At 45.1% G+C, this 25,216-nt stretch overlaps 1 protein-coding gene across 15 annotated transcripts in view; it reads left to right on the plus strand.

The window, feature by feature from the left end:
- The window catches only part of LOC140600829 (uncharacterized), a 126,015-nt gene that overhangs the window by 76,712 nt on the left and 24,087 nt on the right, over window positions 1-25,216 (plus strand). For 10 of the 15 annotated variants that reach the window (XM_072768963.1, XM_072768964.1, XM_072768962.1 and 7 more), the window contains 2 exons: window positions 10,551-10,723; window positions 22,829-25,069. In XM_072768963.1, coding sequence (XP_072625064.1) covers window positions 10,551-10,723; window positions 22,829-22,948 — 293 coding nt within the window. In that variant the 3' untranslated portion in view covers window positions 22,949-25,069. Of the gene's footprint in view, window positions 1-10,550; window positions 10,724-11,478; window positions 25,070-25,216 lie in introns of those variants that run through there. The other 5 variants (XR_012003971.1, XR_012003970.1, XM_072768965.1 and 2 more) reach the window with 3 other exon arrangements.

Here is a 25,216-nt window from a genome sequence, read left to right on the forward strand (position 1 = left end):
GAAGAAAAATTGTCCCTGTGGCTTTCAATCTATAGAAGATGAAAAGAATTTTAGTTTTTTGGCAGCAATCATAAAAAGTACCTGAGGTTTCCTCTAATAATGTGTACCATTAGTATCTTCCTTATAGCTGTATCCTAGGGTCTTTACAACGCAGGGAGAGCACAGAGCAGAGGCCGGAATTGTCTCTGCTCCAGTGCTGGCTCCTGGATGGAGGGTTCAGGGCTTTGAAATTCATGTGTCACACCTCGGCCTGGATGGCCCAGGTGGCGGCTGGCTGGCTGGAGCCTTAGTCATCCAGTATAATCCTCGGGCCCTCGGTTCATCATTCTGTAGTCTTTTCCTCCCCGTGCAGTCTTCCCAGCACTGTCACCACACGACTTACACAGCAGCTGGGTGCTCCCAGAGCACCAAAATGAAAGATGCTAGGCCTCCTTTTGGCCTAAATCCAAAACTGGCACCACCATTCCTGTCACATCCTGTTGGTGGGACTACACAGAAGCATGCTTGCACCAGGAGGCAGGTTCAGTGGGAGCTGCTTGCATTAAATCTTCCAGAGGAAGAGGGCTGGGGGCTGAGGTGGGGAGACCTACGTTTTCTTTTACTAACTTTAAAACATTGACAATGGCTATGTGTTACCTTATCATTTGTTTGAGTTTTAGAAATTCATACATTGCATGGGCCTGCCTCCACACTTTTACCTTTGCTGTTCCTTGGCCTCAACGCCCTTCCCTTCCAACTGCAGCTGACACATGCCTGGAGAAACTTTCCCTGCGTGCCCAAGTCAAATGACTCCCTGTTTCCTCTACAACTTCCCACTGTTTGTGTATCTCTGATCTTATTCTTCCCCTACTGGAGTTAGTTAGGCAGTGGGAAGGACAGGGAAGGCTGGCACGAGCCAGGCTCGGCACCTTCCAGCCCCACAGCCACCTGTATCCAGGTCCCGGCCCTCCTCCCTGGGGCCAGGGTTCAGGTCCCCTCATTCCATGTGCAGATTGCCGCCCAGGAGGTGGTGGGCAGGGATGGGCGGCTTGCCAGGCAGACACTGGCACCCTGAAGGTTCAGGCTTCACAAGTGGCGGGGCCGGGTTTCAACTGGGATTTATACCTTGGATGCAAGGAGTTTGAACACTTGTAAAATAATCAAGGTGATCACTTCAACAAGAGAAAAAACAAGAACCATAGGATCTTCTCAATAGATGCAGGGAAAGCATTTGACAAAGTACAGCATCCATTCCTGATCAGTACTCTTCAGAGTTACGCACAGGGAACATTCCTCAATATCTGTAAAGCTATTTACGAAAAGCCCACAGCAAACATCGTTGTCAGTGGGGAAAATGGGAGAGCCTTTCCCCTAAGATCAGGAACACAACAGGGATATCCACTCTCACCACTGCTATTCAACACATTATCATAAGTCCTAGCCAAAAGACATTCAAATTGGCAAAGGAGTCAAACTCTCCCTTTTCGCAGATGACAAGATACTGTACTTTGAAAACCCAAAGACTCCACCCCAAGATTGCTAGAACTCATCCAGCAATTCAGCAATGTGGCAAGATACAGAAATCAATGCCCAGAAATCAGTGGCATTTCTCTACACTGACAATGAGTGAGAAGAAAGAGAAATTAAGGACTCAATCCCATTTACAGTTGGACCACAAACCAGAAGATACATAGGAATAAACCTAACCAAAGAGGTAAAGGATCTATACCCTAAAAACTACAGAACACTTCTGAAAGAAATTGAGGAAAAATCAAAGAGATGGAAAAACTTTCCATGCTCATGTATTGAATAAATATTATGAAAATGTCTATGCTACCCAGGGCCTTTTACAGGTTCAATGAAATCCCTATCAAAATACCATGGACTTTCTTCACAGAGATGGAATAAATAATCTTAGGTTTTGTGTGGAATCTGAAAAGACCCTGTATAGCCAGGGGAATATTGGGGAAAAAAAACTCCAGATCAGGGGGCATCACAATGTCAGATTTCAAGCTGTAGTACAAAGCTGTGATCATCAAGACAGTGTGGTACTGGCACAAAAACAGACACATAGATCAATGGAACAGAATAGAGACCCCAGAAATGGGCTCTCAACTCTATGGTAAACTAATATTCGACAAAGCAAGAAAGACTATCCACTTTAAAAAAGACACTCTCTTCATTAAATGGTGTTGGGACAAGTTGACAAACACGTACAAAAGACTGAAACTAGACTATTCTCTCACCCCAAACACAATGATAAACTCAAAATGGATGAAAGATCTAAATGTGAGATGAGAATCCATCAAAATCCTAGAGGAGAACACAGGCAACACCCTTTATCAACTTGGCCACAGCAACTTCTTGCAAGATACATCTATGAAGGCAAAGGAAATGAAAGCAAAAATGAACTCTTTTGGGACTTCATCAGGATAAAAGCTTCTGCACAGCCAAAGAAGCAGTCAACAAAACTAAAATACAACCTATAGAATGGGAGAAGGTATTTGCAAATGACATATCAGATAAAGGGCTAGTATCCAAGATCTAATAACATATCAAATTCAACACCCAAGGAAGAAACAATCCAATCATCAAATGGGCTGAAGACATAACAGACATTTCACCAAAGAAGACATATTTGTGGCCAGGAAGCACATGAGAAAATGCTCCGCATCACTGGCCATCAGGGAAATACAAATCAAAACCACAATGAGATACCACCTCACAATGGTGAGAATGGGGAAAATTAACAAAACGTGAAACAGTAAATGTTGCAGAGGGTGTGGAGAAAGGGGAACCCTCCTGCACTGTTGGTGGGAATGTTAACTGGTGCAGCCACTCTGGAAATCTGTGTGGAAGTTCCTCAGAGAGTTCAAAATAGATCTGCCCTATGACCCAGCAATTTCACTGCTGGGGATTTACCCAAAGATACAGATGCAGTCAAATGCCAGGACACGTGCACCCCAGTGTTTATTACAGCAATATCCACAATAGCCAAAATGTGGAAGGAACCTCTGTGTCCTTCGCAAATGAATGGATAAAGATGATGCGGTCCATATATATAATGGAATATTACTCAGACATTAGAAGGACGAATACCCACCATTTTCTTCAACCTGGATGGAACTGGAGAGGATTATGCTGAGTGAAATAAGTCAATCGGCGAGGGACAAACATTATATGGTTTCCTTCATATGGGGATTATAATAATAGTGAAAGGATTATCGGGGGAGGAGGGGAAATGGGAAAAATAGAGACAAACCATGAGAATCCTAACTCTGGAAAATGAACAAAGGGTTGGGGAAAGGGAGGTGGACGGGGGGCATGGGGTGACTCGGTGGTGGGCACTGAGGGGTCACCTGTCGGGATAAGTACTGGCTGTTATACTGTGGGTTGTAAATCGAATTTCAATATACATGAGACGTCAAAGATTCAGGTTATCAAAATTTTGGAAGCTATTTTAAAGGTTTACCCATAAAACTTTTTTTTTTTTAAATTTTACATATATGCCCTTAACAATGAAAAGAAAGGTATAGGAGACAGACAAAATTGACCATTTTAAGTAGTTTTTGTGCACAAACCACAGCAGGTACAATTTGCCTAATCAATTGAGGTAATAGCAAAACTGAATAGGCCCCTCCCTCGGGCCTGATTTTTTTCTTTTTTCTTTTTTTTTTTTTTGAAGAATTTCAGAAGGGCAGGTATCCTTCAGTGTTTGGACAAAATTCCTGTGAGGCCATCTGGTCCTGGGCGTTTGTTTGTTGGCAGTTATTTTTATTACTGACTCAATTTCCTTACTGGTATTCAGTCCATTGAACTTTTCACCTACTTCCTCCTTCAGTTTTTGTAGCTTCTAGACTTCTATGAATTTATCCACTGCGTGTAGGTTGTCCAATATGTTGGCCAATAGTTTTTCATGATATTCTGTTTCAATCATTTAATGTATGTATGGAATTGGTTGTAATTTCTCCTTTATCCTTTGTGATTCTGTTTGAGTGCTTCTCCCTTCTTCTTTCATGAGTTTGGCTACAAGATTATCATTCTGTTGATCTTCAAGGAACTAGATAGTGGTTTCATTAATCTGTTCTACTGGTTTTTACTTTTGTTTCTGTAACATATATTTCAGCTCTGATTTTTAGTACTTGTGGCCTTCTGCTGTTTTTTGGTTTTATTTACTGTTCTTTTGCCGAGTCCTTTAGCATAGGTTTATGTGATTTGAGATTTTTGTTTGAGGTAGGTCTGTATTGCTGTAACCTTCCCTCTTTAGGATCCATTTTGCTGTATCTCAAAGATGCTGGACAATGGTCTTGCCATTTTTATTTGTTTCCATGTAATTTTTTTCTGTCTTCTTGGAGTTCTCCTTCAATGCATTCATTGTTTACTAGCATGGTGTAAACCAGGTGTATGTGTTTTTTTTCCAATTTTTTTTTTCTCTCGGGATTGAGTTCTAGTTCCATAGCATTGTGCTCAGAAAAGATGCTTGGTATGATTTCAATGTTTTTGAATTTTTGAGACTTGTTTTGTGGCCTGATCTGTGACCTATGCTGAAGTTACCACGTGCACTTGAAAGGAATGAGTATTCTGCTGCTTGAACAAGTTTGAAACAGTGAATTAGTCCAGTAATTGTTTCCTTTTTGATTTTCAGTTTGGGTCATCCCTCTATTAATATAAGAGGGGTGTTAAAGTCTCCTACTATTATTGTATTACTGTCAGTTAGTTCCTTAATGCCTAATTGCTTTATGTATTCAGGTGATCCTATGTTGTGTGTACATATATTTAAAACTGTTAAATCTTCTTGTGTGGTCTCCACTCTTGTTATATACTGTCTTTCTTTTTCTCTTACTAAGTGCTCCATTTTAAAGTGTGTTTTGTCAGGAATAAGTGTTCCTACTCCTGCCTTCTTCAGACAAACTTTTGAGTGATAAATATTTTTCTCCATCTTCTCACTATCATTCAGCAGGTGTCTGTAGATCTGAAATGAATCTCTAATAGCATATAAGTGAGACTTGTTTCCTTTTGTTGGTGTTGTTGCTGCTGTTGATTGAAAGAGTTTAGTTTGTTTTGTTGTATTTTTAGAGTTTTGTTTGTGAATCCACCCTGTCACCCTATGTCTTTTCATCAGAGTGTTTTGTCCATTTACATTCGTAGTAATTATTTTTTTATTGGAGTTCAATTTGCCAACATATAGTATAACACCCAGTGCTCATCCATCAAGTGCCCCCCTCAGTGCCCATCACCCATTCACCCCCACCCCATGCCCACTTCCCTTTCCACCAGCCTTTGTTTGTTTCCTAGACTTAGGGGTCTCTCATGTTCTGTCTCCCTCTCTGATCCTTCCCACTCATTTCTTCTCCTTTCCCCATATTCCCTTTCACTATTTTTATATTCCCCAAATGAATGAGACCATATAATGTTTGTCCTTCTCCGATTGGCTTATTTTACTCAGCATAATACCCTCCACTTCCATCCACGTCAAAGCAAATGGTGGGTATTTGTCGTTTCCAATGGCTGAGTAATATTCCATTGTATACATATACCACATCTTTATCCATTCATCTTTCGATGGACTCCAAGGCTCTTTCCACAGTTAGCCATTGTGGATATTGCTGCTATAAATATCAGGGTGGAGGTGTCCTGGCGTTTCATTGCATCTGTATCTTTGGGGTAAATCCCTAGCAGTGCAATTGCTGGGTTGTAGGGCAGATCTATTTTTACCTCTTTTAGGAACCTCCACACAGTTTTCCAGAGTGACTGCACCAGTTCACATACCCACCAAAACTGCAGGAGGGTTCCCCTTTTTCCACATCCTCTCCAACATTTGTGGTTTCCTGCTTTGTTAATTTTCCCCATTCTCACTGGTGTGAGGTGGTATCTCATTGTGGTTTTGATTTGTATTTCCCTGATGGCCAGTGATGCAGAGCATTTTCTCATGTGCATGTTGGCCATGTCTATGTCTTCCTCTGTGAGATTTCTGTTCATGTCTTTTGCCCATTTCATGATTGGATTGTTTGTTTCTTTGCTGTTGAGTTGAATAAGATATTTATGGATCTTGATACTAGCCCTTTATCTCATACGTCATTTGCAAATATATTCTCCCATTCTGTAAGTTGTCTTTGAGTTTTGTTGATGGTATCTTTTGCTTTGCAAATCTTCTTATCTTGATGAAGTCCCAATAGTTCATTTTTGCTTTTGATTCTCTTGCCTTCATGGATGAATCTTGGAAGAAGTTACTGTGGCCAAGTTCAAAAAGGGTGTTGTCTGTGTTCTCCTCTAGGATTTTTTTTTTAATTTTTATTTATTTATGACAGTCACAGAGAGAGAGAGAGAGAGAGAGAGAGGCAGAGACACAAGCAGAGGGAGAAGCAGGCTCCATGCACTGGGAGCCCGATGTGGGATTCGATCCCGGGTCTCCAGGATCGCACCCTGGGCCAAAGGCAGGCGCCAAACCGCTGCGCCACCCAGGGATCCCCTCCTCTAGGATTTTGATGGAATCTTGTCTCAAATTAAGATCTTTCATCCATTTTGAGTTGATCTTTGCGTATAGTGAAAGAGAGTGGTCTAGTTTCATTCTTCTGCATGTGGATGTCCAATTTTCCCAGCACCATTTATTTAAGAGACTGTCTTTTTTCCAGTGGATAGTCTTTCCTCCTTTGTCGAACGTTAGTTGACCAGAAAGTTGAGAATCCACTCCTGGATTCTCTATTCTGTTCCATGTGTGTCTATGTGTCTGTTTTTGTGCCAGTACCACACTGTCTTGATGACCACAGCTTTGTAGTACAACCTGAAATCTGGCATTGTGATGCCCCCAGCTATGGTTTTCTTTTTGAATATTCCCCTGGCTATTCGGGGTCTTTTCTGATTCTACACAAATCTTAAAATAATTTGTTCCAACTCTCTGAAGAAAGTCCATGGTATTTTGATAGGGTTGCATTAAATGTGTAAATTACCCTGGGTAGCTTTGACATTTTCACAATATTAATTCTTCCAATCCATGAGCATGGAATATTTTTCCATTTCTTTGTGTTTTCCTCAATTTCTTTCAGAAGTGTTCTGTAGTTTTTAGGTTATAGATCCTTTACCTCTTTGGTTAGGATTATTCCCAAGTGTCTTATGCTTTTGGGTGTAATGTAAATGGGATTGACTCCTTAATTTCTCTTTCTTCAGTCTCATTTTTAGTGTATAGAAATGCCCGACTTCTGCACATTGATTTTGTATGCTGCCACACTTCCAAATTGCTCTATGACTTCCAGCAATCTTGGGGTGGAGTCCTTTGGGTTTTCTATGTAGAGTATCATGTCATCTGTGAAGAGGGAGAGTTTGACTTCTTCTTTGCCAATTTGAATGCAATTTGTTTCTTTTTATTGCCTGATTGCTGAGGCTAGGACTTCTACTACTCTGTTGAATAGCAGTGGTGAGAGTGGACATCCTTGTCTTGTTTCTGTTCTTAGGGGAAAGGTTCCCAGTGTTTCCCCATTGAGAATGATATTTGCTGTGGGCTTCTTGTAGATGGCTTTTAAGATGTTGAGGAATGTTCCCTCTATCCCTACACTCTGAAGAGATTTGATCAGGAAGGGATGCTGTAGTATGTCAAATGCTTTCTCCCCCTGTATTGGGAGGATCATATGGTTCTTGTTTTTTCTCTTGCTAATATGATCAATCACATTGATTGCTCTTACGAGTGTTGAACCAACCTTTCATCTCAGGGATAAATTCCACTTGGTCATGGTGAATCATTTTCTTAATGTATTGTTGGGTCCTATTGGCTAGTATCTTGTTGAGAATTTTTGCTTCCATGTTCATCAGGGATATTGGTCTATAATTCTCCTTTTTGGTGGGGTCTTTATCTGGTTTTGGAATTAAGGTGATGCTGGCCTCATAGAACGAGTTTGGAAGTACTCCATCTCTTTCTATCTTTCCAAACAGCTTTACTGGAATAGGTATGGTATCTTCTTTAAACATTTGATAGAATTCCCCAGGGAAGCCATCTGGCCCGGACTTTTGTGTCTTGGGAGGTTTTTGATGACTGCTCAATTTCCTCCCTGGTTATCGGCCTGTTCAGGTTTTCTCTTTCTTCCAGATCCAGTTTTGGTAGTTTGTGGTTTTCCAGATATGCGTCCATTTCTTCTAGATTGCCTAATTTATTGGCAAATAGCTGCTCATAATATGTTTTTAAAATCGTTTGTGTTTCCTTGGGTTTGGTAGTGGTCTCTTCTTTATCATTCATGATTTTATTAATTTGAGTCTTCTCTCTATTCTTTTTAATAAGGCTGGCTAATGGTTTATCTATCTTATTGATTCTTTCAAAGAACCAACTCCTGGTTTTGTTGATCTGTTCCACAGTTCTTCTGGTCCCTATTTCATTGAGTTCTGCTCGAGTCTTTATTAACTCTCTTCTTCTGCTCGGTGTAGGATCTATTTGCTGTTTTTTCTCTAGCTCCTTTAGATGCAAGGTTAGCTTTTGTATTTGAGTTCTTTCCAGTGTTTGGATGGCTGCTTGTAATGCGATGTATTTCCCCCTCAGGTGTGCTTTTGCTGTAACCCAAAGATTTTGAATGGTTGTATCTTCATTCTCATTAGTTTCCATGAATCTTTTTAATTCTTCCTTATGTTCCTGGTTGACCCTTTCAACTTTTAGCAGGATGGTCCTTAACCTCCACGTTTATGAAATCCTTCCAAACGTCTTGTGATTTAATTCTAATTTCAAAGTATTACGGTCTGAAAATATGCAGGGGACTATCCCAGTCTTTTCGTATCGGTTCAGACCTGATTTGTGACCCAGTATGTGGTCTATTCTGGAAAAGGTTCCATGTGCACTTGAGAAGAATGTGTATTCAGTTCTGTTTGGATGTAAAGTTCTGTAAATATCTGTGAAATCCATCTGGTTCAGTGTATCATTTAAATCTCTTGTTTCTTTGGAGATGTTGTGCTTAGAGATCTGTCTATTGTAGAAAGAGCTACGTTGAAGTCACCAAGTATAAGTGTATGATTATCTAAGTATGTCTTAACTTTGGTTATTAATTGATATAATTGGCAGCTCCTCCCACATTTGGGGCATAAATATTGATGATTGTTAGGTCGTCTTGTTGGATAGATACTTTAAGTATGATATAGTGTCCCTCTTTATCTCTCACTACAGTCTTGGGGATAAACTTTAGTTTATCTGATATAAGGATGGCTACCCCTGCTTTCTTTTAAGGACCATTTGAATGGTACATGGTCCTCCAGCCTTTTATTTTCAGGCTGTACGTGTCCTTATGTCTAAAATGAGTCTCTTGTAAACGGCAAATAGATGGGTCTTGCTTTTTCATCCAGTCTGAAACCTTGCACCTTTTGATGGTGTCATTAAGCCCATTCACATTAAGAGTTACTATTGAAGGATATGAATTTAGTGTCATCATAATACCTATTCAGTCACGGTTTTTGTGGATTGTTTTCTTGGACTTCCTCTTTCTATTACACAATCCCCTTAGTATTTCTTGCAGAGCTGGCTTGGTGGTCACATATTCTTTCAGTTTGTTGCCTATCTTGGAAGCTCTTTATCTCTCCTTCTTTTCTGAATGAGAGCCTTGCTGGATAAAGTATTCTTGGCTGCATATTCTTCTCGTTTAGGACCCTGAATATATCCTGCCAGCCCTTTCTGGCCTGCCAAGTCTCTGTGGAGAGGTCTTTTGTTAATCTAATATTTCTCCCCATAAAGGTTAGATATTTCTTGTCTCTTGCTGCTTTAAGGATCTTCTCTTTATCTTTGGAACTTGCAAGCTTCACTATTAAATGTCGAGGTGTTGAACGGTTTTTATTGATTTCAGGGGTGTATCTCTCTATTTCCTGGATCTGAATGCCCATTTCCCTTCCCAAGTTAGGAACGTTCTCAGCTATGATTTGTTCAAATACAGTTTCTGGACCTCTTTCCCTTTCAGCGCCCTTGGGAAACCCAATTAAACATAGATTTTTCCTCCTGAGGCTGTCATTTATTTCCCTTAATCTATCCTCCTGATCTTTTAATTGTTTTTCTCTTTTTTCCTCAGTTTCCCTCTTTGCCATCAACTTGTCTTCTATGTCACTCACTCATTCTACTACCTTGTTAACCCTCCTGAATAGGACCTCTAGTTTGGATTGCATCTCATTTAATTGATTTTTAATTTTTGTCTGATTAGTTCTAAATTCTGCAGTCATGAAGTCTCTTGAATCCTTTATGCTTTTTTGTAGAGCCACCAGTAGCTTTATAATTTTGCTTCTGAATTGGCTTTCTGACATTGAATTCTAATCCAAATTTTGTAACTCTGTGGGAGAGGACTGTTTCTGCTTCTTTCCTTTGAGGTGAGTTTTTCCTTCTAGTCATTTTGCTCCGTGCAGAGTGGCCCAAAACAAGTTGTATTGGGAAAAGGAGAAAAAAGATAGAAGAGAAAATAGAAAAAAAAAAAAGAGAGAGAGAGAAAAGTGGGGGGAAGCAAACAGAAAACAAAAAACAAAGGGGAGTATCCTCTGATTCTATATACTGTAAATTCCTTGACTTCCCCTGGATCTTTCCGGTGCTGCTTGGTCAATAACTTGTTTTTTCCCTGTCCGTCTAGCTGGTCTTCTGAGGGAGCAGCCTGCTTTGCTGATTCCCAGGTGTGTGCACCTGGGGGAGCTGCTCAGCCCCCTGCCTGGTGCATGGCTCAGCGGGAGTTGTTTATCCTGTGAGGCCCCAGGAGGAACAACAGTGGCGGCAGCCAGCTCTGGAGCCCTGGATTCAGCTCCCGAAGTAAGTATGGAGCTCTCAGTCCGCAGGGTCGTGGATGCTATGGGGGCGGGGGCTGCCCAGTGGCAGGAACGTCCTGGCTATCCTGTGTCCCCCTGGCCTCTGCCTGTCCTGGGGGCAGCGCCAGATCCTGGGCTGTGTCCCCCAGCGTCCTGGGCTCTGGGGCCTGCACCACTGGAATTGCCTCCCGGGGCTGCTCAGCCCCCTCCGCTTGGAGCGGCTGCCTGAGCTGCTGCCCAAGCTGCTCCCGGGCCCCACCTTACCTGAGCTGCAGCCCTTTAGGGAGCTTGGCTGGTGCGTGCTGCACTCTCCCTCTATTAGTGCCCCTGGGAGACTGAGGGTATCCCAGCCCCTCCTGGGATTCTGGTCCAACTCCCTGGGAGCGCCTTTCTGTCCGGGAAGATTGGTGAAGCTCCTGCTTCTCTGGGTCAGGGCTTTCCTGTCCTGGGGGCACTCGCTGAGTGGCCTCAGCCTGGCTCCTCATGGGGCCCGTCCCCCTTGGATGCTTTTTTATTTCTTTACTTTTTTTCTGTCTTCCTACCTTGATAGAAGCGTGAACTCTTCTCACTGTGGTGTTCCAGCTGTTTTCTCTTTATATCTCAGGCCGAATTCGTAGTTTTTCAGGATGATTTGAAAGTTATCTAGGTAATTTGGTGGGGACAGGTGACTTGGGGACCCTACTCTTCCCCCATCTTGCCCCCTCCCCCATTAATAGTAATTATTGATCAGAATACGTTTATTGCCATTTGATTACTCAGATCTTCAGCTTGGTGGCATTCACCTCATGGAACCCCCTGAATCCTCCTCTCTCATTCGTCATATTTCAAAGCTCCTGACAGAAAAGGTTCATGTACCCCATGATATAACCGAAGTACAAGACCTAAGGGGTCAAGCTCAGTTAGCAATTTCAGACAAGACAGTGTAAGTGTGTACACTGAGACTGAGTGTGTAAACTGGTGAATGTCTGGGACCACAGACATCAGAACAACAAAGACCTAAAAGTCATCATGTCCAGCAAGGAGAGTGTGGTGGTTTCTCTGGCCAAAGCATTATTCTGGCAAGGGACAACCAGTGTCTGATCTATCAGGTCCCAGCCAGGGAAGAGTGGCTACTACGCCTCCGACCAAGAAGCTGGAGCCTTCAGGGAATTTCTGCCTTCAAGAGAGCTGCCTAAGAAACTACAGGAAGGAAGGCAGGAAATCCTAACTCAGAAGTCAGCACAGATGTTCATGGAACCTGGCCCAGGTGTGACCTTCAATGTACACAAATATCTTTCCCCCTCAAGAAAACCAAGAGGGAAAGGAATTCAGAGATCACTGACGAGGATCCCAGGAGGATTCCAGTGTTGGTCAGGGGTGAAGTTGGAACCCCTGGAGTGAGACTGAGGATGGAAAGTCCTGCCTGCCCTTATTTCATCCACTAATTATCCTCCACTGGACTCATGCCTTCCGTGTGCAGGATATAGTCTCTTTACATGTTTGTCCCCACTTTAGTGTTGATGCAATTCCAGAGGTGGAACTAGACAACTACACGTTCTGAATAATGGGAATGTCAAACCCTAAAACCCAAGCCAAAATAATCCACATCACAAAAAGTGGCAAGAAAAAGACCTCCTTCCTTTAAAGTATACAAAGGGAGCCACTGTCCTGGGGCAGGAGGTAGTTCTGGCAAGTGGTACCCTTCAAGACCCCCAATTCAGTGGTTGTTGCCATTCTTATGGAAATACCTCCAACCTCTAAATCTCAGCAGTTATTAAGGGGGGTTTCTGCTGTTTGCCCAAGTTCCTTACACTGTCCTCTGAGAAAGGAGTGCTTGGGGATGCCCTTCAGTAGCTAGGGAGGAAGGCTGGATCTTCTACTTTTTCCCACATACAGGAGCTGATGACTCTGTAAGATTTCCTGTTTAAAATGAGCATAAGAGGGTCACCTGGGCGGCTCAGTGTTTGAGCGTCTGCCTTTGTCTCAGATCATGATCCTGGAGCCCTGTGTTTGAGTCCCATGACAGGCTCCCCACAGGGAGCCTTCCTCTCTCTGTGTCTCTCGTGAATAAATAAGGAATATCTAGGGGGAAAAATAGAAAATGAATATGAGACTCTTTAAGTCTTTTAGATTACTATAGGAAGCAAAAGAACCACACTACTCCTGGACTCTAAAGAGGCTTTAATATTATAATATTGAAATCTACCATTTACTATTTAAGATGATGAAATATTGGTCCTCCAAATAAGTGAAGAGATGGAAGGAATTGTTGAGCAGATGGGTCCCCTGCCCGCTGTTGCCCCTGGACACCAGCTCAGGCCTGAGGTTGACTGTGGCCAGTTCTTTCTGTTTGTGAGCTAGGTTTGGGGCACCAGCTAGCAGGACAGGATGTAGCTAAGGACAGAGTGACACATGTGAGTTGAGCAGGAGCTTCAATTCAGGAGCTTTTCCTGATATTTTCCAAGGAGCTGGAGCCTGGTGCCCCAGCAGCAAGGTTGGAGGCTGCCCCGGGAGCCAAATTAGAAGGATCCCTGGAGTGGCCACCTGAGGAGTCTACCCCTACCCTTACTCAGCTCCTGATGGGCCTCACCTCTCCTCTTCACTGAGCCACTTCCCAGACTGGAACCAGGCCCTAAATGGATGCTTGGGCTCTATGTTGTAATGATCTGCAGCCACCTGGAGCAGCATGATCTCGGTCATGAATCTCTATTCCTGGGCCAAAAGAGAAGGACAGGATGCATGAAGAGCCTGGGTGGAGAAGCTGCAAGGTCTTTGGAGGGCTGAGCACTGGGACAGGGGACCTGTGCTGGGTCTTTGACACATGGTGACCACCCCCCCCCCCGCCATCCTACAAATTTGTCCCAACTTGTTCTCAGAGGTGAGTGTAAACTGCTCCTGCTCTGGCAAGTTATCCTTGATGGCCATTCCTCTGTCCTCACTAACTGCATGGGACTTTTTCCTTATTATGAAACTATTCCCAAAAATGTGAGAATGAAGGGATGGAAGCAAGGAATGATCCTCCTGGGGACATCTCTGACAGCCACAGCCCTACCCTTTCCTACAGGAAGTCATAGAGAGCCTCACCTTATTCTTATTCTGGTGGTTGATCTTATTGCCCTGGAAAGCAGACAACCAAAGTCTGTCAGTGAGAGGACTCCGGTTATTACTGGCTGCTAATACCCACCCCTTCTCATGTTGCACTAAGGCCAGGCACACTAGGGGCCATGACTCCCCGGATGACAGGACTGCAATCTAGGCCAGGCTCTGGGAGCCAGGGAAAGGAAGACATGGGGTTGCTTTTCTGGCATCCTATAGCACAGGAAGGGGAAGCCAAAGCCTCAGGTGGGCAGGAGATGCTAGGCTCTTTAAGTGCCCACTCAAGTTGGAGATCCTGACTTTATTCTGCCCCCACAGGCAATCTCAAAGGGACAGGCTGAAGTCAACCCAGACTTAATCTCGTGATGCTTTGCATTCAGGCAGCAGATTTGATCTCAGGGCCAGTGAACTAAGTGCAGCCTCCCTTTACTCATCACAGACATGGGCAAGTAACTCTAGCTCACAGGGGCAGCAGGGAGGCTGTCACGAGGGGAAATTTTGCCAAGGACTGAAAGCTCAGGGCTCAGTTCAGGGGTTCTGTGCTCCCACACATCAGGATTCCAGCCCCTCTTTCCCGGCCCTCAGGCTCACGCTCCTCCAGGCACTTCTCCATTGCAGCATCCAGCATGAGCAGGTCAGTGAGGAAGGTGCCAAGGAAGGGGACGACACCCTGTGTCAGGGGGTTGGGGGTGGAGTGAGTCCCTGCTCTCTCGTGTCCACAGGGATCCTCCCTGGGAAACATTTCAGCCTCCTGGCCCACCCCAGCTTCTACATGGTGCAGACAAGGACCCTTCCCTCACCCTCCAAGAACATCAGAGTCCTCCTAATCATGTCAAGGGCGTGCTTTAGAAAATCATTGTATATGTGGCCCTGGGCCCCTGCCCACTGACAAACACATTTGTATCCAGGTTTATAGACCCTCTTCCAGGTCACTTCGAAAGAAGGGTTTTAGAAGCTGTGGCAACAGGAGGCAGAGCTGGAGTTGGAAGGCCCCACCTGTCTTGATTTGGGGGGTTCCAGCTTTCAGCGAAGAGCCCCCCTCTCCTCTGGGTTCGAGGCCATGTATCTGGGGCACGCTCAGCTTCTTCTGCCGCTCCCTCTTCCATGCTCTCTGAACATTTATCCCCAGGGTTCCAAGTTTAGATGGCCATTCCTGCAGGGCTAAGGACAAGTTCCTTAAGATTATAATCACCTCAGGCCGCTTCTCCCCACCATCTTTGACTCAGACCCTGGACATCTGACCCAAGGCAGAGGGTAGCATCCTACGTTATCCTTAAGCCTGCCATGAGTGAGTCTAGAACAATCTTAGCTCCAACTTTCACTCCCTGTGTGACTTTGAGCTTGCAGTCTGGCCTCCCTGAGCCTGGTTCCTCACTGGGAAAGATGAGAATTCCAGCTACCTCCCTTGGTCTCCTGAGGACCCAGTGTCTTATTCCTATCATCATTGTTGTGGCCCTCATCCCATCCAAACCCCTCACTGAGCAGAGGCATGTCCTCTGGGCTCTCAAGTTTGGTAGAGGCCCCCATCTGGACCAGCTGGTGACAGGGAGCTCGTGTGTCCAGCCTAGGGATTCTGGTTGAGCAGCAACTGCTTTTCCACCCCTTGTGGATTTTCACCCCAGGCTGCATCCACATTCATGCCAAAGGCTTCACTCCCTGAAGGTATGCTCCTGGCCAGTCCCTAATTCATTCACGAAGGATACTGTTGCTCCCACACCTATTCTCTTTCTATACCAACACCTTCCATGCTACCTTGATAAGCAGGTTCCTGCTCTGTGGATTGTTTTTGGTGCACATTTTTTTAGATGTTCAAATGTTATTCCTGAATAGAGAGAAAGAAGGCAGATGGGTGTTGGAATACTATGGTAGGGTTGAGTGCAAGTCCCTATGATCTGAGACCTCCAAGGAGTCAGACTGCTGGATCAGGGTTTTCTTTGGTTCCTCTGAGCACTCAGGTCATTGGAGGACACAGGAGGGAGCTCTCTTATGGGTCATCCAGTGCATCCAGTCCTGTATTAATTGAACAGCTCTCCTTTGGTCAGTTTTGGTTTCAATTGGGAAGAGACTCTAGTTGCTGTAATGTTCATATCCAAAAACTTTTAATTCAGCTCAGCCCAGTCTCCCCAAATGGGGACATTTGGAGGCATGGTGGCCTATTCCCCAGGAAGGATGAGAAAATAACTTGCCCCCTGCCCGCCCATGTCCTGTTTCATGGTTTGCTGCCTCCTAGGAAGTCCAGGGTGACTGAAGGGGCGAAAAGGACAGGCATATGGAACATTCCTCATCCTTCATGGTCCTTTTGGAGAGAGGACCCCTCACCTGGAAACTTTGGTCCATGTGTTCTTCAGGCGGTGAATTGAGGCACTCTGCAGAGCAGAAATGATAGCATGCGTGGAAGAGTAGTTACGCAAGATTTGACAGGCCTGGGGACGGAAGAGAATGAGCTGTCAGATGGATATCAGGAGCCCAGTTTGCTGGAGAGCTGCACTATTCTTCAGTGTCAGTCTCCTCTCCTGGATGAGACAGATGTCTAGGGACCTACAGAAGGGCACGTGGAAGACCCAGCGAGGAGCACTGCTGGGGAGAGGGGGCATTTTCCTTCACTCCAAGGAAAGTGTCATGTAGGAACTGAGCATCCCAACATTGGGCCATGCAAGGAAAGGTCAGCATGCCCCTGGAAAGAACAACTCAGACCAGACTTCAACCTTGAGAACTGATCAAGGGAAGAGCAGTTCCCGAAGCTCAGGAGAGCAAGTCAGCTGGGCCTCCTGTAGGCTTACCTTGGCCACCTTGATCCAGTGTTCCACCACCATGGCCTGTCCCGGGCAGTCATGCGTGGGTTGCCAAGGAAGGTGGTGATGACGCAGTTGGCCACGTCGTTGAACTGGGTGATGGTGGCACGGACTGTGCATGCCAGGTGCTCATTTCCAGGTCATTTCGCTTGGACCAAATGGAGCCCAGGCACTGTTGGGGCAGCACCTTCTTGAACAGATCCTAGAGAATAGGGGGACACTCGCTCACACAGCCATTTCACATGCAAGATTCATGTCCTATGTAGGAGTCCCATGTCAGAGCTGGGGCTCAGCAAGCACAGAAAGTGGCCTGAACTCAGTTAGATTCCCTGGATTGCACTCCATTCCTCTTCCCTGAGGGAGCCCAGTACAGGATGAACGAGGAGCAGATACTGCTGGGCGGGGGGCGGGGGGGGGGCGGAGGAAGGAAGGCATTTGTACCCTGATCATCCCCATTAACTTCAAGTTACAGGTGGCAGTTCAAGGGGGCTCCTCAGAGGGGCATCTTCACCTCCCAGTGTTCATGCATCTGGTCCTATTCCCCTTTCAGCAGCACATTCTCACAGAGAGAGGTACAACCACAGGTTTGTCTCCCTGCCCTGTACTTCACACATTAGATGCCTAATAAATGTAGGGTGCTCGGCCTCCAAGGCAGATGTGTGGGTGAGCTGTGGGCTTGGTCGCACACAGTGAGTTGCCCTCCCCCACCCAAGGACCAGGGCCTGCCCATTCGCCTATCAGTTCTGGCTCATTTAATTGACACAGGAACTCTGCATCAGTCCTTGCCAGGGTCTATCTCCAAAGTCTGCAGCTGGACAGCGAAAGCAAGGGTTTGAGGAACTGGACATGTTGATGTGGTTCGTAAGTGATGGAGCTGAGATTTGGACCCTGACCATACAAGCCCACATCAGGGAAGGGCTGATCTGGGGCAGATGACAGCAGAAAGAAAGCCTGCCCCGGCCCGTCCTGGGAGCCCAGCTGCTCACCACATCTGCAGATGTCAATTGCTCTGCCACCAGCTTGGGAGGGAAGTCCATGAGACCGGGCTCCTCCTCATGCCGCTGGTGCTCAGGGGTTATGCACCAGTGGCAGATCACCTCTCGGGCTGGAGGTGGCTCTGTCTCTATGTTTAGGGAAGGAGTTACAATTCCCAGGAAAGCTGGTGGTCGAACTGACTGCAGCTCATGACCTGGTACACATGCAGAAGAAGACATGAGCTCTTGTTCCAGATCTGGAACAGCTGATGGAGGAGATGCTGGAAGGAGCCGTGGATCTGGCACTGGGACAGGATAAAGAGAAATGTTTGTCCACAAGACTGACTTGCCCCATGCCCTTCCAAAAACAGGGCAGATTCCATGGCCAATAGAGAAACCCCCAGTCCCTGAGCTGCATCGCAGATAGTCTTCCCAGCTTGCAATCCCCCTTACTCTCTGACTCTGTGTCTGCCTCAGTAAGCTGCAGAAGTTCCCGTGGCATCACGGTAATGGGGGCATGGCAATTCAGGTCCCAGTCATGCAAATTTGCCTGCACCCAGGCCCCCTTTACTTTGAAACAGGCACAGTGCAGGGACTGCCAGGTGTCCTGCGGTTTCTGGTCAGGCCAGGTACCCAAGATGGGAGAGAGGGTGCTGGGGAGAGTCATATGTAGAGCAGCATCTGAGCATGGCCTTTCATGCCACATGGTACTTCGACAGCACCATTCTTTCTGTGTGGGTCCCAGAGAATGTCCCCAGCATGACTTCCAACCCCCCTGTCACTGTCCTTGCAGTGGACAATCCGGTTGTCCAGAAAACCTGTATGAGTCTGGTTTTTCTACTTAGCCTGTTTTCTCAATGGCCAAGGGCCTCGTCTACTCCATCCTTCACGCACAGCAGCATCAGGGCTTAGGTTTGTGGCAGATTGGTGAGTGGTCTGCTCACCAAAGCTCTGTTCTTGGCCCCAATTGTGGAGGTCAGAAGAGGTGGTATAGAGAGGTGCAGGAAGAACAAGATGGGACAGTTGAAGGGATGGATGTTTGAGGCACGGAATCAGCCCAGACTGTGCTCTGCTTCCCAGAGGGCTTGGGACCCTATCTACAGTTCCCTTTGACTCATTTCCCTCTTCACAGGAAGCCCCAAAAATGAAACCCTCCCAATGGAAATCAAGAGACCTATGAGATCCATGGCTCTGAGAGGCACTCCCCAGCCACAAACCCTTAGTCTCCCAACGTGCTCTGTGGATAAATTAAGGTTCTCCTTCTGGATCCAAAGATCAACCAAAGTTTTACTTGATCTTTCCCAAAAATGTTTAAGGATATTTATTAGAGCGAGCGAGTGAGCGAATAAACATGGTGAGCAGGCTCCCCACTGAGCAGGGAGCCCAATGGAGGGCTCAAACACAGGATCCTGGGATAACGACCTGACCTGATGGCAGAGGCCTACCTGATTGAGCCACTCAGTGCCCTTACTTGATCTTATTGTCCATGATTATGGTCCAGATATGGGTGATCCATTCATTCCTTGAGGCAGCCATGAAGATGTCACATCTAAAAAACTATGGACATGTGTGCCTACAACATGCAGAGTGATAGTCTGACACTCTGATTAGTCTTGGGACCGAGACACTACCTTCTTTATTCCTTCAATTATCTCAGTGAATAGAAATGTGTCTGCAATACTAGGTGCTTAATATGTATTATTGGATGAAGGAATCCCGACCAGCACTTTCCGTATACTGAGTGGAACTTGAGCTGCTCTGCCTTCCCCCAGTGACCTCTACTCTTATGAGGACAGAGTATCAGGACCTCTTACTTATGTGGACAGAGTATCAGGACCAGTTAGATGGAATCTCAGAAGTCCTTTACATACAGGAAAACTGCCTGCTTTGCATGTGCTTCTGTAAAACCAGAAGTGCCACAGGCCCATGAGGGTTGATGTGGAGACCTTCTTCGCTGTGGAGAGAAAACTGCTACACATGGAGATGCCCAGCAGCCCTTTTTACAGAGCCAGGCACCAGATAAGTCTATGCCATGTTTTCTCTCAGGATTTCCACAGTAGCCCGATGAGGTTCATCCTCTTACCACAGCACTTTTCAGAGGAGCAAAAGGAAATTCAGAGAGGTGCAGTGACATTCCCAAAACATACTGGTAGTAGAGGCGAGCCTCCTCCCTCCCCCCCCCCCCGTGCTGCATATGGGGTGATCACTCACCTGGGGAATTGCTGGCCCAGGACCTGTTGGGCTGTGGTGAACACCTCGTAGATACAGGAAATGACTGGGTTGTTTGCGAGGCTTCTATCCTGGAAGGATGGTACCAAGGAATGTACAAAATTATCCATTCTCCCTTCTTTGAGCGTCAGCATGGTCCTGGCCTCACCTAGGAATAGGGTTGATTCCTTTTCACACCAGAGACACAAGGAGGAGCACTGTAGTCAGCTTCCAGACCAAGAACCACTGCGAAGATCAGGGTCTGCCTCGCAGACCAGAGATTCCCATCCCCTCGGGAAGTTTTACAAGATAAGGGACTTGAGTGCCCACACAGAAAAAGGTTTGAGGCTTCAAAGTATCATTGGTTTTAGGGAAGACATGGTAAACCATTAGTAACTTCAACACATTCTGTTAGCTGAGCAACAACAGCAGTCCTCTCAACTAATAGTTTTATGAAGACCAGTATGCCATTGAGTCTTCAGTTATGGCCTCACACAGAACACAGAGGGCTAGACCCTCAAATGCTGCTCAAGATCACATACATTGCAGCTGAGAAGAGACCAGAGCGTGAGCTGCATGGGGTTTCCCTTAAGCTGATGTGGCTTGGTCTGTTCCTGACATAGGGAAGAAGGGTCAGGGGAAAACTACCTTCTCCGGCAGGGCCCAAGGGCATCAGTTGTTTCTAGTCTGTGTTCTGGTATTTCCCTGTTCATCTCTGTGTCTTGAGTTTGACCATGGATGTGGACCTGTACTCACCGCAGACCTTCAATGGATGTAGTTGGTGGCCTGATGCCCCTGTGCTTGTCAGAGGAGATGGAGGAGTTGAACTCTTGGAGCAACTCATCCAAGATTTCCTGGGTGGATAATTACAAAAAGAGCCAGCTACTGTGCCAGGAGGCATCAGAGGCCTTCCCCCTAATCTGGGGTTCCAGGTTATGGCAGATCTAGCAACCAAAACAGTCTGTGGGGACACATAAGGTGTTCCTTGCAGCACTGCAGAAATGGCAAGAGAATGGCATCCGGTCAAGTGCCAAGGGCCTCAAAAGTCTGAATCCCTGTGGCAGACGGCCTCATTTACGGGCTACTACAAAGATCTATAGGGATACAGCTCATGATCTGTTGGGCCTACAATGATTTGATGTGTTCTGAGAGATGACATGTTATAGAGAAACATATAGAATCTATAGAGAGAGACTATATAAACATTCTATATGAAAACATATGCAATAGCTTCATCACACCCTTCCTTTTGTGTTAAATCACCCTATTTAATGTGATGATTTGGAAGGGCTCGGAGAAGGTCTGCAGGGACAGCGGAGCTGGCTTCTACACCGGATAGCTGGGAGGAGTACATGAAATAATAAAAACAGAAGTAAAATGCAAAGATACTCATGGCTTTGTGAAAAAACAACACCCCCCCCCCACCAACTCCTCAAAAACACGAAATCTATTCTACACCATTCCAATACAGGTGAAGAGTGTCTTCCCACATCATATGTAGCTGGAGGATAGGCGTGGAGGTTCAGATGTCTTTGCAGTTGGGCCTGTGGGACACTCATGTGGAAACACTATGAGAGGGCCCCAGTTTTCTCTCCATGTTTGTGGGGGGGGCCATATTTCTGTGGTGAGCCCTCTTCCCTTTCTCACCTCAGAACAGCACTGATCCTTGTTTGTCTGGTGCACCTAATTGTCTAGGGAGTGGGAATAGTTGAAGCCACAGACCATCTCCTCCAAGATCTCCTTGGTGCAGCTCTGCAAATACAGTGCCCCGTATATACAAGGCCAAGAGACATTAGGGTACTCCCCTCCCTCAACATCACCCCCAAGGGAACACCCCCATTAGAAATTGTGTTCTCCTGTTCAGGCCAGAGGGGCAGCTGTGGAGACATCTGGCAAGGAGGAAGCCAAGTGAAAGAGGCTCTTGGGCTCATGACTAACATTGGAAGTTGAGCTTGGTGTCCAGAACTCACCTTCTCATCTTGCCTGCTATGATCTGGGGTCTGAACACAAAAGATGTATCAGGCTTCCAACTCCTGGAAGCTGGTCTGTGCCCAGGAAGGGCATGTTCCTCTCCTCGGTCCCCTCTGCACACGCACTCACACATACACAGACCCAGACACACATAAACACACAGACACACACAGTGAGGTGTAAGAGGTGTGATGCTGCTCAGCTGAGATCACAGTGTGGTCTCCTCACCAGTGGGCTGCCCCAGGTTGCCTTGTGGTACCTGTTGATGTCTCCCGCCACATAGCCAGAAGCACTGGAGAAGAGGGCCGAAGTGAACGTAGACAGCGACATGAAAATCTTTCACTCTGGACTCAGAGCACCTGAAAGTAGGACAAGAGTAACAGAACATCTTGTTATCTTGACTGTCTCCAGTTAAGTGAGCTGGAAAGCAGGAAGTTCTAGAATGCAGGTTCCTGGTTACCAGAGTTCCAAATCAGTTGTGGGCCTGTCCTCAAGGAAGTGAAGTCACTTTTTCAAGATTTCAGGACCTGGGACCATTCCTTCAGTCAGACCTATCCAGAGCCCCTTCTTGGCAGATGCATGCTTACCCCATGTCATCTTAACTGTTCATGATGAGCCAAAAAATGCCATAAACACAACCCTCTGAACATGCAAGTAAGGTCTACCTTTGAGGACACGGAGCTGAATTCAGACCTTTATTTCTCTGTCTTCCCGGTGCTGTGTCCTACCTAACCCACTGGGTCTATAAAATAGTCCACAGTTTCCCAACCTGCCCTGTGGGGATCAGACTAGAATCTACTTCCTAGGCACATCACCAGGTATCTATAGATGATATTTATAATGCGTGTGAGCTGGTATCCTGTGTATCTGAGGCACAAATATAAGGATGAAAGATTGACCAGAAGGGGGTAATGAGCCATGGAGTACCACTTGATAGTGGCCGAGGTTCCAGCAATGTAATATCACAATAGCACATTCCCTCTGTCCTCATTTCAATGCGGGCACCACGATGGGATTGGAAATGCTCCAAGAGGCACACATTGTCAACTTCTGTAGTAAAACTGGCCAATTATTTCCTGTTATATTTAGAATGAGACCTGGTTGCCTCGTTTTGGCCTCAGCTCCAGCCTTTACAACGGCTCGCAGGATCCTGACCTGTGGTATAAGTATCCCTGTGTAACCCCGAGGTGCTTCGTGACTGGCTTCTGACCAATCTAGCACTGTCTATACTCAATAGGTCTTCTAAGCACAACATCTCCAAAGAAACAAGAGCTTTAAATGATACACTGGACCAGATGGATTTCACAGATATTTACAGAACTTTACGTCCAAATGCAACTGAATACACATTCTTCTCAAGTGCACATGGAATTTTCTCCAGAATAGACCAAATACTGGGTCACAAATCAGGTATGAACTGATACAAAAAGATTGGGATAGTCCCCTGCATATTTTCAGACTGTAATACTTTGAAATTAGAATTAAATCACAAGAAGACGTTTGGAAGGATTTCAAAAACGTGGAGGTTAAGGACCATCCTCCTAAAAGATGAGAGGGTCAACCAAAAACATAAGGAAGAATTAAAAGATTCATGGAAACTAATGAGAATGAAGATACAACCATTCAAAATCTTTGGGATACAGGAAAAGCACACCTGAGGGGAAAATACATCGCAATACAAGTATACCTCCAAAACTGGAAAGAACTCAAATACAAAAGCTAACCTTACACATAAAGGAGCTAGAGAAAAAACAGCAAATAGATCCTATACCCAGCAGAAGAAGAGGTAATAAACATTCGAGCAGAACTCAATGAAATCGAGACCAGAAGAACTGTGGAACAGATCAACAAAACCAGGAGTTGGTTCTTTGAAAGAATTAATAAGACAGATGGACCATTATCCAGCCTTATTAGAAAGAAGAGAGAGAAGACTCAAATTAATAAAATCACGAATGAGAGAGATCACTACCAACACCAATGAAATACAAACGATTTTACAAAACATATTATGAACAGCTATAAGCCAATAAATTAGGCAATCTAGAAGAAATGGATGCATATCTGGAAAACCACAAACTACCAAAACTGGAACTGGAAGAAATAGAAAACCTCCAAAGGGAAAAACCTCCCAAGACACAAAAGTCCAGGGCCAGATGGCTTCCCTGGGGAATTCTATCAAACGTTTAAAGAAAAAAAACATACCTATTCTACTAAAGCTGTTCAGAAAGACAGAAAGAGATGGAATACTTCCAAACTCGTTCAATGAGGCCAGCATCACCTTAATACAAAAACCAGACAAAGACCCCACCAAAAAGAATTATAGACCAATATCCCTGATGAACATGGATGCAAAAATTCTCAACAAGACACTAGCCAGTAGGATCCAACAATACATTAAGAAGATTATTCACCATGACCAAGTAGGATTTATCCCTAGGATGCAAGGCTGGTTCAAAACTCATTTAAAAATCAATGTGATTCATCATATCAGCAACAGAAAAACCAAGAACCATATGATCATGGTTCATTAGATGAAGAGAAAGCATTTGACAAAATACAGCATCCATTCCTGATCAAAACTCTTCAGAGTGTAGGCATAGACGGAACATTCCTCAACATCTTAAAAGCCATCTATGAAAATCCCACAGCTAATATAATTCTCAATGGGGAAGCACTGGGAGCCTTTCCCCTAAGATCAGGAACAAGACAGGGATCTCCACTCTCACCACTGCTATTCAACATAGTACTAGAAGTCCTAACCTCAGCAATCAGACAACAAAATAAATAAACAGCATTCAAATTGGCAAAGAAGAAATCAAACTCTCCCTCTTTCCGATGGATACTCTACATAGAAAACCCAAAAGACTCCACCCCAAGATTGCTAGAACTTATGCAGCAATTTGGCAGTGTGGGAGCATACAACATCAATGCCCAGAAGTCAGTAGCATTTCTATTAACTAACAATGAGACTGACGAAAGAGAAATTAAGGAGTCAATCTCATTTACAATGGCACCCAAAAACATATGATACCTAGGAATAAACCTAACCAAAGAGGTAAAGGATCTATACCCTAAAAACTACAGAACACTTCTAAAAGGAATTGAGAAAGACATAAAGAGATGGAAAAATGTTCCATGCTCATGGATTGGAAGAATTAATATTGTGAAAATGTCAATGCTACCCAGGGCAATTTACACATTTAATGCAATCCCTATCAAAATACCATGGACTTTCTTCAGAGAGTTGGAACAAATTATTTTAAGATTTGTGTGGAATCAGAAAAGACCCCGAATAGCCAGGGGAATATTCCAAAAGAAAACCATAGCTGGGGGCATCACAATGCCAGATTTCACGTTGTACTACAAAGCTGTGGTCATCAAGACAGTGTGGTACTGGCACAAGAACAGACACATAGATCAATGGAACAGAATAGAGAATCCAGAAGTGGACCCTGAACTTTATGGTCAACTAATATT

Source organism: Canis lupus, chromosome 12, assembly GCF_048164855.1.
Source record: "Canis lupus baileyi chromosome 12, mCanLup2.hap1, whole genome shotgun sequence".
Classification (NCBI taxonomy): domain Eukaryota; kingdom Metazoa; phylum Chordata; class Mammalia; order Carnivora; family Canidae; genus Canis; species Canis lupus.